The sequence below is a fragment of the Suricata suricatta genome, chromosome 6 (genome assembly GCF_006229205.1).
Source record: "Suricata suricatta isolate VVHF042 chromosome 6, meerkat_22Aug2017_6uvM2_HiC, whole genome shotgun sequence".
NCBI lineage: Eukaryota > Metazoa > Chordata > Mammalia > Carnivora > Herpestidae > Suricata > Suricata suricatta.
In genome coordinates, this window is record NC_043705.1 from 116,649,804 (window position 1) to 116,661,349 (window position 11,546).

An 11,546-nucleotide genomic window follows, 5' to 3' on the forward strand; every position below is an offset into this window, starting at 1 on the left:
TAGCCCCACTCAAGACCCTGAGATCAAGAGTTGCATGCTCTGACTGCCAGGTACCCTCTCCTTAATGTTTTGGTTTCCCAACTTCAAGGCATTTACAGGCTTCGATTTGTTTGCTTACATAGGTCCCCAAGGCATCAGAGCCACCTCAGTGGCTGTCACTTGTGAGATATTAGCAAAGGTAATGGAATAACTGCTAGCAGAACAAAATGAACTCTGAGAATCAGAGGTTTAATTTGAACAGGTTAACCGTTGGTGGCTGTATAAGTACTAGGCTCTTTTCTAGGGGCTGGGAATAGAAATGTTCACAGGACAGTTCCTGTTCTGGAGAAACTGGTAGATGGGGGTGAGGGGTCAGCAGCTAAGGGATAAAGAGGAGGCCAACATTTATGTGCTCAGACTAAACTGTAATTCCGGGACTTTCTTCATTAGGTGCTGTATTAGCCCCTTTCTATTACTCTAACAAGGTCCTACAAACGTTAAGAGGCTTAACACAGAACAACTTAGGGGCACCTGGATGGCTCAGTCTGTTAAGTGTCCCACTCTTGGTTTCAGCTCAGGTCATGATCTCATGGTTTGTGAGCTTGAGACCCTTGTAGGGCTCTGCGCTGCCAGTGTGGAGCCTGCTTGGGATTTTCTCGTGCGCTCTCTCTCCCTGCCCCTCCCCTGCTTGTGCTCTTTCTCAAAATAAACTTTTTTAAAAAGTACTTAAAGTAAAAAAAATAAATGTTTAAAAAGGGGGCTCCTGGGTAGCTCAGTCTGTTTAGCAACAAAATACTGATTTTGGCTCAGGTCATGATCCCAGAGTAGTGGTTTAAGCCCCAGGTTGGGCTCTGCACTGAGCCTGCTGGTGATTTTCTCTCTCTCTCTCTTTCTCTCTCTCTCTGCTTCGGCCCCTCTCCCCGCCCCACCCCACCCACTCGTGCTCTCTCGCTTTAAATAAATAAATAAATAAATAAATAAATAAATAAATAAATAACAGTGCTTAAGTACAGACTGCCAGGCCCCACCTAAAGGGGCTAGATCAGATTTCCTCACATCAGGGTGCAAGAAACTACATCTAAAGGTTCCCTGGACAAAATAAAACTTTAGATCAAAATATTCGCCTCTAGATTATTACAGCTAGAAAACATATTATCCCCCTTTCTTTTTAGATTCGGAACCCAGCTCCTCCAGACGCCGGTCCGTGTCCTCCACACCGCAGCCGACCTCTAGGTAAGAACCAGCGCAGCCAAGAGGGTCTAGCCAGAGAGCGCTAGTTTCTCCCAGTTGGTGATTCCAGTCCCATCCCGAATCCAGCACCACACACCGGGAGCACGGAGTCAGCACGGGTACCCCCAAGTTCACTCCTAAATCCGCGGCGTGGACACAACTCTTGAGGATCCGAGAAGGCGGAAGCGCAGAAGTAACCACACAAAGAACCGAGCTCTAGTGTGAACATTGCTCTCGGCCAAGGCGGGCCCAGCGAAGTCACGCCCATTCCGACACCGGGAAGCTGTGAGGCCTCCCGTCACCGGGCGCTGAAGCCCCTATCGGCCCCGCCTGGCTCTGGATCCTCCTCTAGACCCACCCACACAGCGTCTACGGACGTTTGAGAACGGTGCACTGCCTCCGCCGGAAGTACTTTTCAGGGCGGAAGCTTCTGAGCCACCATATAGCGGAAGTGCCTTCTTTTCCGGCCTCTTTGGTCTTGGCCGCGGAAACAAGATGGTGAGTTTCTTCCAAGGGTTCTCGGAATCGCTTTCCATCCTGGTTCTCTGCGTTGCCCTCCGTGCCATCCTTAGGGGACCGGCAAGGTCCCTGATAAAGGGAGCGGGTGGGCAGCGAAGGGGCATGCGATGGCCTTGAAGAGCCAGTAGAATGAATGGCCCCTAACTGTACTGGGGTATTCAGTCTGCAGCCGTGGAGCAGGCGCCACTCTCGATCCCTTGCTCCTTTTGACTTTGGGGGAAGCCTAACAGCCTTGCTCGCCTGTGGGAATTGAAGAAAGAAGCGTGGTTTGGGAGTGTTTGGCTCTGGAAGCAAAGGAATTCATTGATGGGGCGACCTGGCAGGAGCTCTTAGGTTCCGGAGGTCGGGGTAGGTCGGAGACCCACCACGTTATTTCGTCTTGCGATTTTTCTTCCCCTTCTTAAAAACATATTTCAAAACACAGAAACTTTTGCATAAGGTATTAGATAACGTGGAGTGCTGGTAGTAGTTTCTGATTTGCATTTAAGAAGTTAGAAGTTTCCGCCGTAGATTGTCTTTAAAGCTTAAAAGAGTAATCTTTTCCTGAAAACATCAAGATTCGTATAGAAACTACTAGATCTCAGAATTGTTATCCACTTTGCAGACGAAGGGGACGTCATCGTTTGGAAAGCGTCGCAATAAGACGCACACGTTGTGCCGCCGCTGTGGCTCCAAGGCCTACCACCTTCAGAAGTCGACCTGTGGCAAATGTGGCTATCCTGCCAAGCGGAAGAGAAAGTGTAAGTTGAATGATGTTTCAGCACAACTGGGTTAGGTGTTGGGATGCTCATGGTTTGCGTTGTAACTAAGTGGGCATGGCTTTGGGCCTTACTTGGTGCCTAAGGTAAAAGTGCATCTGTATGTGGATGAAGTAGATTTTAAAAAACCAGGAAGGCACTTTTTAAAGTATGTTGACCGGCAGTGCCTGCAGTGTGTGTGGGAAAAACCAGTTCAAACCTGATTTGACTTTACGTTTTAGATAACTGGAGTGCAAAGGCTAAAAGAAGAAATACCACTGGGACTGGTCGAATGAGGCACCTAAAAATTGTATACCGCAGATTCAGGTACGGTTACTGTGTTTCGATTGTAATTGGTTCTATGAGCTTAAACAAGAACCTCTTTTATCTACTGTAAACTTAAGGGTACTATGCTGGTTGGCGGGGATGGAGCATTGGGAGGGGTTTTTTGTTTTTTGTTTTTGCTGCTACTGTCACCTTCAGATCCGTTAATCTGCGTTTTGTTGATTTTTCAGTGAGCAATAGTACAAGCTACAGAAACAGACTAGAATAGTGTAAGCTATAAATTCGAGTTAGACTCCCTCAACTGTTGAATGAGGCCTGGAGTCTGGCCTTCACTTTTGTGGCTTAGAGCAAGTCTGCTACAGAAAACTGTCCTAGTTACTGCATGAGTATAGAATGAGATACCGGTCTCTGTTAAAGCCAGGCTCTGCAGTTGGTTAGAAATGCAGAATTTCAGCTCCAACCTAGACTTGGAGAAAAATTGCATTTCAAATGGCATCTTTTAAGGCCAGCCATTTTCTTTTTTTTTTTTTTTTTTTTAATGTTTATTTTTGAGAGAGTGTGTGGAAAGGGCAGAGGGAGGGAGACACAGAATCTGAAGCAGGCTCCAGGCTCCTAGCTGTCGGCACAGAGCCCGATGCAGGGCTTGAACCCATGAACTGTGAGAACGTGACCTGAGCCGAAGTGGGAAGCTTAACTGACTGAGCCACCCAGGCGCCCCCAGCAGAGGTCTTTAAAAGGGGGATAACAAACAGTGTATTTTATTTAGAGTGTGCATATTCAAAGAATTAAAATGTAAAGCGTAGTTAAGCAGTTTAGAAAACTCCTGTGACTAAATCTGTCTTCCAGGAAAGTACTTAGGATATCTGCCTGCTAGCTTAGGGACCTGTTTTTGCAAATAATCTAAGGTCTCTTAATCTGGAGAGAAGTACTGGCACACTGTTCAGTACAACCAAATAAATGTTGACCTTTTTTCCCATATGCTTAAAATGGGTGTCTTGAAGCAGAAGTAAATAAAATGTTGCAGCTTATCCGTGATGTTGTAAAAATAAATGTCTGAACATATGAAATTGATACTGATTTCAGCATTTAACTGAGATAAGCGCTATTAAATCTGTATTAGTAAAAGTTGAAATGTAAATATTGGTGTTGCTGAAGTAATGATTTTTTGTTTTTAACATGATGCAGGCATGGATTCCGTGAAGGAACAACACCTAAACCCAAGAGGGCAGCTGTTGCCGCATCCAGTTCATCTTAAGGATTTCAACGATTAGTCACACAATAAACGTTCTGGTTTTAAAAAACTGTGGTGTGCTAAGGTATTTTTAATAGCCTTGTAGTATCAGCAAATTACTGTAGGATTGGGGATGGGACAACTTAATATTAGGTAATACTTGTTAAGTTACTATTCTGGGACACTCGTTTTGACCTGGGCTATAAATACTGCTGAAGAGGAAAGCAGAATTCCAGGGTGCCTTCAAGCAGACAGCACTGGAAGACGATGGAAAGGATGTAGTATGAGTTAGGACAGAAAAGCTCATGTGACCTATGGGGATATTTAAAACAGCATAAATGAGAAAGTTCAACTTCACTGTTTTAGAGTAACCTTTACCTGCTGTAGTCCAGTGATTGGGGAGTGGTCATTAGTCCTGTGTGATAGGGTTTGGAGCACCAGTGAGAACATGGAGGAAAGTTGTTGAATGAGTTTTTTGGGGAAGGTGATGTTAATCCACCCCTGTCTCCAAAATGTTCTCAGTGTCTAGCACACAGGCTTGTGTGTTATTTAAGGTGGCCCGCTAAGTGAATACCTGAAGCTCCTTGCTGGGTGGGAGTCCAAACCACTTGGGCCGGGTGGGTTAAGAGGAAGTCTGTAGGGCCATATGCAAAAGCAGTGGATTGAGTAGAAAGGAAATGAAAGAGGAATATATAAATGTGGGTTTGTAGATAAGAGACAATGATAAATAGGTTCCCAATAGAATTTTTTGGGGGCCCTCACATGAATGATCATTGATCTTTCTGTGTTAAAGCATTCTGAAATTTTTTACCGTGCTTTCCCAGCTCTGATGGTTTATTGCCAGTTATTTGAATTGTGACAAGGCCAACTTAGTTGGACTACTGAGTGAAAACAAGATTTAGTGGAGCACAAGTGTCAGAACAGTCACCATAAAATAGAGTGGTTGAGTACTTGCAGCTTTCCACTGATTGCAACCTGACCTGTGGAGGATTTTCATGATTTCAGTGCCTTGCCAACCTTACTTCACTGCACCCTGCAGTGCTTTCCCAGAATGCCAGCTAAGTCTTGCCCTCCTCCTCATTTTTTCTTTAGCTCCTAACTTATACTTCAGAACTCAGGTTATACTCTTGTACAGGATCCCCTGCTGATAGAAACCTACATTGGGCTTCCCTGTATGAGTCTGAAACCACATAGCTCTGTGCTTTAGGGATGTATTGTTAAGAGTATGGTTCCTGGGGCCTGGCTGCCATTTGTTAGTGTTATTTTACTAACCTCGGCGCCTCTGCTCCCTGGAAAACTGGAAGGCTAGTGGTAACTTTCATGGGCTTGTGAGCATAGTCAGGAAAGCAAAGGTACTTTTACAGTAGACAACTAAAAATAATTAGGTTCAAGTTTATGAAACTTTTTGACCTGCAAAAACAATTTTCATATGCAGGTGGTCCTTAACCAGTTTGAACTGTCTCAATAAATGCAGTACAGTACCACAGCCATCTTCCTGATGATTTTCTTTTCTATTTAATGTTTTTTATTTATTTTTGAGAGACAGAGACTGCGTGAGCAGGGAAGGGTCAGAGAGAGGGAGATACAGAATCCGAAGCAGGCTCCAGGCTCTGAGCTGACAGCAGGGCTCAAACTCATGAACTGTGAGATCATGGCCTGAGCCGAAGCCAGACGCTTAACCAACTGAGCCACCCAGGTGCCCCTTCCCGATAATTTTCTTGACATTTTATCTAGCTTTATTGTAAGAATATGGTGTGTGGTACATATATAACATGTATGTTGACTGTTAACTAGTAAAGCTTCTGGTCCGTAGGAGACTTAAGTTTTTGGGGAGTTGAATTTACATACAGGTTTTTGATTGCATGGGATGTTAGCACGCCAACCCTACATTGTTCAAGGCTCAGCTGTACTTTGGCTTGAGAGAACCAATTGAAATAATCTGACTTGATCGCAGTCTTTCTGAAATCTCCCAGTGTTCCTAATAGTTGGTTCCTGAGTAATGGAGAGACCCGGTAAAATAGGTAATTGCCAGTATGAGGTAAATAGGCTTTGAGGCAAATGGGCACTGCCCTGCAGACCTGTGAATGAACTGAGTAGGTCAGGAAAAGCATTGGTGCAAACGGTATGGGATACAGGGGCTGGTGGGCAGTGCTGCATTAACAAAGGCCTGTGTTGGAGTGTAAGATGAGCTTAATTCATTTGCCAGTACCTGTGGCCCTTAGCGCAGAGTAAATTTTGGAAATTACTCTGGTTCTGTGGTAGTTCTCCCCACAGATCACGGAAGGCACATGGACCAAATGAAACCACCCTGATAAATTGATTTTAAGGCCCAAGGAGAGGCAATGGGAAAGAGGGGGCTGGATTGGCACATTCAGACCGGAGTGCAAACAGATGTATTTAGTTGAGTCATAGTCGGAGAAAGTTCTTGTCTGATGAATTGGATGATATCCCGAGGTTTGGGCAGTGGATCCCAATCTTACAAATGATACCCCACTTACTGAGACAGTAAAAAGTACACCCGAGCCACCTGTAGCTCATTACTTAACAGCTGAGAGATTTGTTTCTTGGACACAGGCTGCTCAGGACCCGATGAGTATCACCAACGTGTGTCTAAAATGAGAACCAAGACATTGAGGGCCTTGCGTCTGATGTATTGTTTACTTGGTCCTTTAATCACAGATACTGTGGTTTGTCAGGTCAGAAGAAAGGGAGTGTTGGCAAGAACGAAGAATCTAGAGGGGTAGGTAAGCTGTGAGCGGATCAAGAAAAGTTTCAATTACTGTGCTAAGGAGATGACATCAGCCTGAATAATGAGAAGTCACTGAAGGTTTCAAGCCCCCAGTGGCACAGTAAGGTTAGTTTTCATTATCAAGATAAATGTGGAAGGTGGTGGTGTGGATGTCACGAGTCTTGAAGCTGGAAAATCAGGCAGCAGGCTCTGAAATGGCGTGAAAAACGTGAGGACATGGACTGAGGTAGTGGCAGTGGGGCTGACTGTATTGGGGAGATCTCTAACGAGAAATTCTAAAATATAAATCAATGGGAACTTCCACCCCCCCACCCGCATTTCCTTCTGTAACAGGCTGTGTGAGTATTCCAGGAGATCATATATCCAAAAATATTACCAGGGAGATAGGAGTCTTGGATGACAGGTTTCCAGCCAGGGCAAAGAAGAGATTTGTGCATTTCACTAAGGGAGTAGAGTGGAATGGAGGCAAGAGGGGGAAATCCTAAACTCAGGTTTTATTGCAATGCCTGTGAGACACCAGGAAGAATTGAATAAACTGGTGGCAGCTCTAGTTAGAAGGCTAAGCTGGAACTCCACAGCAGAAGTAGTGAACCTAGGGTTGTGAAAGGGAACCTATTTTAGGCCTCCTGGGTGGCTCAGTGGTGATTCCCGCTCTTAATTTCAGCTCAGGTCATGATCTTGCAGTTTGTGGGTTCAAGCCCCTCAAGAGGGAGCCTGCTTGGGACTTCCTCTCTCTGCCCCTCCCCAACTCACTTTCTCAAACTTAAAAAGGGGAGGGGTCTATTTTAAGGGTTAGAAGTGTGAAGATAATTTCCACAGAGATAGGAAGTGATGGTGAGACCTAGTGGGCATTTAGAAATGATGCAATTTCTTGACAGGGACTTCAGTAGCCACCCTTCACACAGTAATGGTTAAAACTGAAAAGATAACAAATTCAAGGAAAAAGACCATATAGAGAGAGGCTCAAAGAAAGATGTGGGGAAATGTCCATACACTAGAGAGTAGTTCAGTCATTTGTTCACCATATAATCTGTGTAGTAATATACCTACTATGCGCCAGGCCATGTTAGAGGTGCAGTGGGAACAAAAAAGCCTGGTTGAAGTTGGCAGTCAACTCCAGTGGTTGCGGAACTAATTAGCCCATGAACTAGGTCAGGGTTGAGTCATACAAAGAAAAGGGATTATTTGACAGGGCACTCAGTCACCTGGCTGAGGTCAAGTAGAATGATGTGGGGCGGGGGGGGGGGGGGGGTTTGTTGGTTTTTGAGAACGAAGATTTTAAAAATATTTCCAGATTTGGCAGAATTTGGGTTAGTGTTTACTTTCCAAAAGTTTATTTCAGCAGAGTATTGAGAATAAAGCCAGTTTTCTAAGGATTTGGAAAAGATGGGCAGTGAGGTATGGAGAGTTTAGTTTTAAAAACATGCTTTTGAAAAGATACTTAGAAATGCTGTGGTTTTCATTTTTATTGATGACATAGTGTCCTTTTTCATATACCAAATAGCTATTTAGTGACCTTTGAGCCAGAAGTAGTTCCAGGTCCAGGAGATAATGTGGAAAATGACACAGGACCTGCTCTGACAGATTTCAATCATGTGTACTGAGGCTGTGTGTGTGTGTGTGTGTGTGTGTGTGTGTGTGTGTGTGTGTGTGTTGGAGGTTGACCGTGAGCAAGTAGGGAATTTCAGGTAGTGATAAGTGCTATGAAGACAAAGATGTGATAATGTGAGGGTAGAGAACCCTTCTTAAAAAGGTGGTTAAGAGGGACACTTGGGTGGCTCGGTTGATTAAGTGTCGGACCAGCTCAGGTCATGATCTCATGGCCCGTGGGCTCAAGCCCCAGCGTCAGGCTGTGTGCTAAGTGCTGGGAGCCTGGAGCCGGCTTCAGATTCTGTGTCTCCCTCTCTCCTGCCCCTCCCCCGCTCACAATCTGTCTCCCTCTCCTTCAAAAATAAAAACACATTGTTTAAAAAAAAAAAAGGTGGTTTAGAAAGCTAAATGAAAAGGAGCCACCCCTGCAAAAACAAGAAGTCATTCAGGCGAAGATTATACTCTGCCTTTTTTGAGTTCTGGATTGGTCGCAAAATTTAGCTTAGACTATAATTAGCTGAAATTTTGTAATACTGTATATTCATGCAAGGCAAGTAAAGTAACAGGGTGCCTGGCTGGCTCAGTTGGAAGGGCACATAACTCTTTATCTTTGGTTTTTGAGTTCAAACCCCATGTTGGGTGTAGAGATAATTAATTAAGAAAACTTCTTTTTTAAAAATGTTTTAAAAAAAGTAATGCATTATAGAATTGTTTTATTTCAGAGAAAGCCTTCTTTTTCACATTAGTACATATGGATTATATTTAGTTGTGGTTTTTTTTTTTTTTTTTTTTTCAAAACAAAAGGTAGTTTGAATCATAATCTAAGAAAAGCCTGGGGGAGAGACTCTATCAGTAAGCTTAGGAATCAGGAATGGAATCTGAAACAAACTTGTCCTTATGCACTAAGGTAGAGGGGGATGTTTTGTCAAGGAAAACTCCAGTGGAAAAAATGGCTCCTATACATGCAAGTGGTTTGTAGAATAGGCATAGTATGTACATTGAGATAAAAACATAACTTTATTTTTGTGTCCTTTCTTTATACAGTGGGAATCTGCTCCAGTGCCCAGCAGTGCCCCAGGATGAAGACTAGGTCTGACCCGTCTAAAAACCGTGTGTTTTTAGAGCATTCACAGATAATAAAAAATATCTTCCAGTCGTGATTAGTTGTATAAACCATTTTACTGCAATAAGTACAATGTCCAATGCTTTGTAATAAATCAAAACTCAAAGATGACTTAAGCACTCACTTCTCACAGCTTGGCTTCCTTAGGGCTGGATGCCAGCAGTGGAGGCGGGGAGCGGCTGCTCCGGTGTCAGCTTGCTGTACATCTCTGGGGCTTGTAAGCAGCCATTTTTCTCCCTGGACCCAGCAGCGGAGGATTAAGCTTTTACTCTCTTGGGCTCTTGTATTACCTCTTTGGAAACTGCCTACCGAGTTCCCTCTCCTGTAGTTCTCCTCTCTGTTCAAAATCATTTTTTGTGACTTCTTCCTAGCCTATAGTATCCAGCCTCTTTGTCCTAGGATTTTCTCTACATCAGGGCTGTATTGGCAGAATCCAAAACTATGCCAAGCTCTTTCCTGAGTGGCCCAAATTTGGTCCCCAGGAAACATTCCCACATCCCTGACCTGACCAGTTTCTGAACTCCTGGCCCGCCACCAAAAAACAGTTGCAGGAAACACATTTCAAAGCTCTGAGTGGTTCCTTTGAAGTTCCCTACACCATGTTTAGGGCTAGAAGGTAGCAACCCTCATTTCTCAGAGGGTTGGATTAAATACTTCAAACTCTTCAAAGCGGGGCACCTGGGTGGTTCAGTCGGTTAAGTGTCTGACTTTGACTCAGGTCATGATCTCGTGGTTCATGGGTTCGAGCCCCGCATTAGGCTGACAGCTCGGCGCCTACTTCAGATTCTGTGTCTCCCCATCTCTGCCCCTCCCCTGCTTGCACTCTGTCTCTGCCCCCCCCCCCTCAGAAATAAACATTAAAAAAAAAAAACCTCTTCAAAGGGATTTCTTTGCCAATCCCTCCCTCGTACCCCTTTTATATCATTGATCCAAGGGTTCTAAAATCTGTGACCAGGTTTTTTAATGTATTTTCTTTGGGGTGGGGGGCAAGAATGTGTGTCTAATTTTGGTAGTTCCCTGAGACAAGAAAAGTCCTATTCTGATAGAGTTACATTTATATAGCTGTGCACATAAACATCTAGCAATGCAAAAAGTATTTGGTTTCCCCTTAAAAATGTTTAAAATGATTTGAACTCCTGATTGTTCTATAAAGAATAAGTCCTTGAGAGGAAAGGTCTTGAAAAGAGACAAATGGTAAAATGGTATCAGAGAAAGGTTGAGCTTCCCCAACTTAGGATAGAGACGATAGAGGTGGCCGAAGAGGAAGCAAATGATACTGTGCCCGGTGGCAAATGGTATTATTTCAGGAACATAATTTACTCCGGCAAATGGGTGGAACGGAAGGGTGGCATAAGATTCAGCCACGCCAGAACGGAGAAGGCATAGTCAGGGCAGAAACTGTTTATGGCCCCTGTGTCCCATAGGAGTGGCCCTCGGAGAAGAAGCAGGTCCCCAGGGGAGGACACAGGAAGCGGGAAGCCTCAGAGAGAAGTACAACCAATTAGGGATGGCTCAGGGGAGAGACGCCTCTGGGAGCGCGAGGTGGCAGAGCCTGGCGACACCCTTTTACAGTTGCGGGAAACCAGCCTGTGTGATATGACTCTTTTATTTTGGAGAGGAGAAAACTAAGGCATAGAGAGAATTTGTTAAAGGTATATATTTTCTTTGGTGATCAAAATTTGACAGCAGTGAGTGTTGGAATGCATTCCTTTAATAAAGAGATTGTACAATGGGAGCTTACTTTTTTTGTAGCAAATATGTCTTCATTAGTGGAATCCTTACTCATTTATGACCTGGATGGGGCACCACTGTGCACATCATACTAATCCTGTGTGACAAAGTACAGAACTAGATACCATTCACATATGTAATTTTAGCGTTGGATTAACTCGTTTAAAAGGTAAGAGGAAACCATTTTCCAGTAATCTCGATCAGAGCAAATCTGCTCTTTTCTGATCTACCCTCTCTCACAAAGTCCTGTAAGAGAATATATCATAGAGTAAAATCCTCAACAGCTAAATTGTGAACAGTTTAAAATTTTTTATTTATTTTCATATTAGTTAAAGAAATAACTATTAAAGTCTGAATAGATTAATTATAGAT

At 43.9% G+C, this 11,546-nt stretch overlaps 1 protein-coding gene and 1 non-coding gene across 2 annotated transcripts; both read left to right on the top strand.

Moving 5' to 3' along the window:
* Positions 1-1,605: 1,605 nt before the first annotated feature.
* RPL37 (ribosomal protein L37) lies at positions 1,606-4,053 on the top strand. The gene is made up of 4 exons (XM_029940956.1): positions 1,606-1,707; positions 2,333-2,468; positions 2,708-2,792; positions 3,936-4,053. Exons 1-4 carry the CDS (start codon positions 1,705-1,707, stop codon positions 4,003-4,005), a joined length of 294 nt encoding a protein of 97 aa, XP_029796816.1. The 5' UTR covers positions 1,606-1,704; the 3' UTR covers positions 4,006-4,053.
* LOC115295112 lies at positions 3,773-3,852 on the top strand. The gene has a single exon (XR_003910335.1). It is a non-coding gene; the product is annotated as a small nucleolar RNA SNORD72 (small nucleolar RNA).
* Positions 4,054-11,546: the final 7,493 nt, after the last annotated feature.

What these genes read in the sequence shown, in the direction of transcription:
- RPL37 (XM_029940956.1), top strand. An exon ending in TGCCAAGCGGAAGAGAAAGT is followed by an intron (nt 2,469 to 2,707) that starts GTAAGTTGAATG and finishes TTTACGTTTTAG; the next exon opens with ATAACTGGAGTGCAAAGGCT. An exon ending in ATTGTATACCGCAGATTCAG is followed by an intron (nt 2,793 to 3,935) that starts GTACGGTTACTG and finishes AACATGATGCAG; the next exon opens with GCATGGATTCCGTGAAGGAA.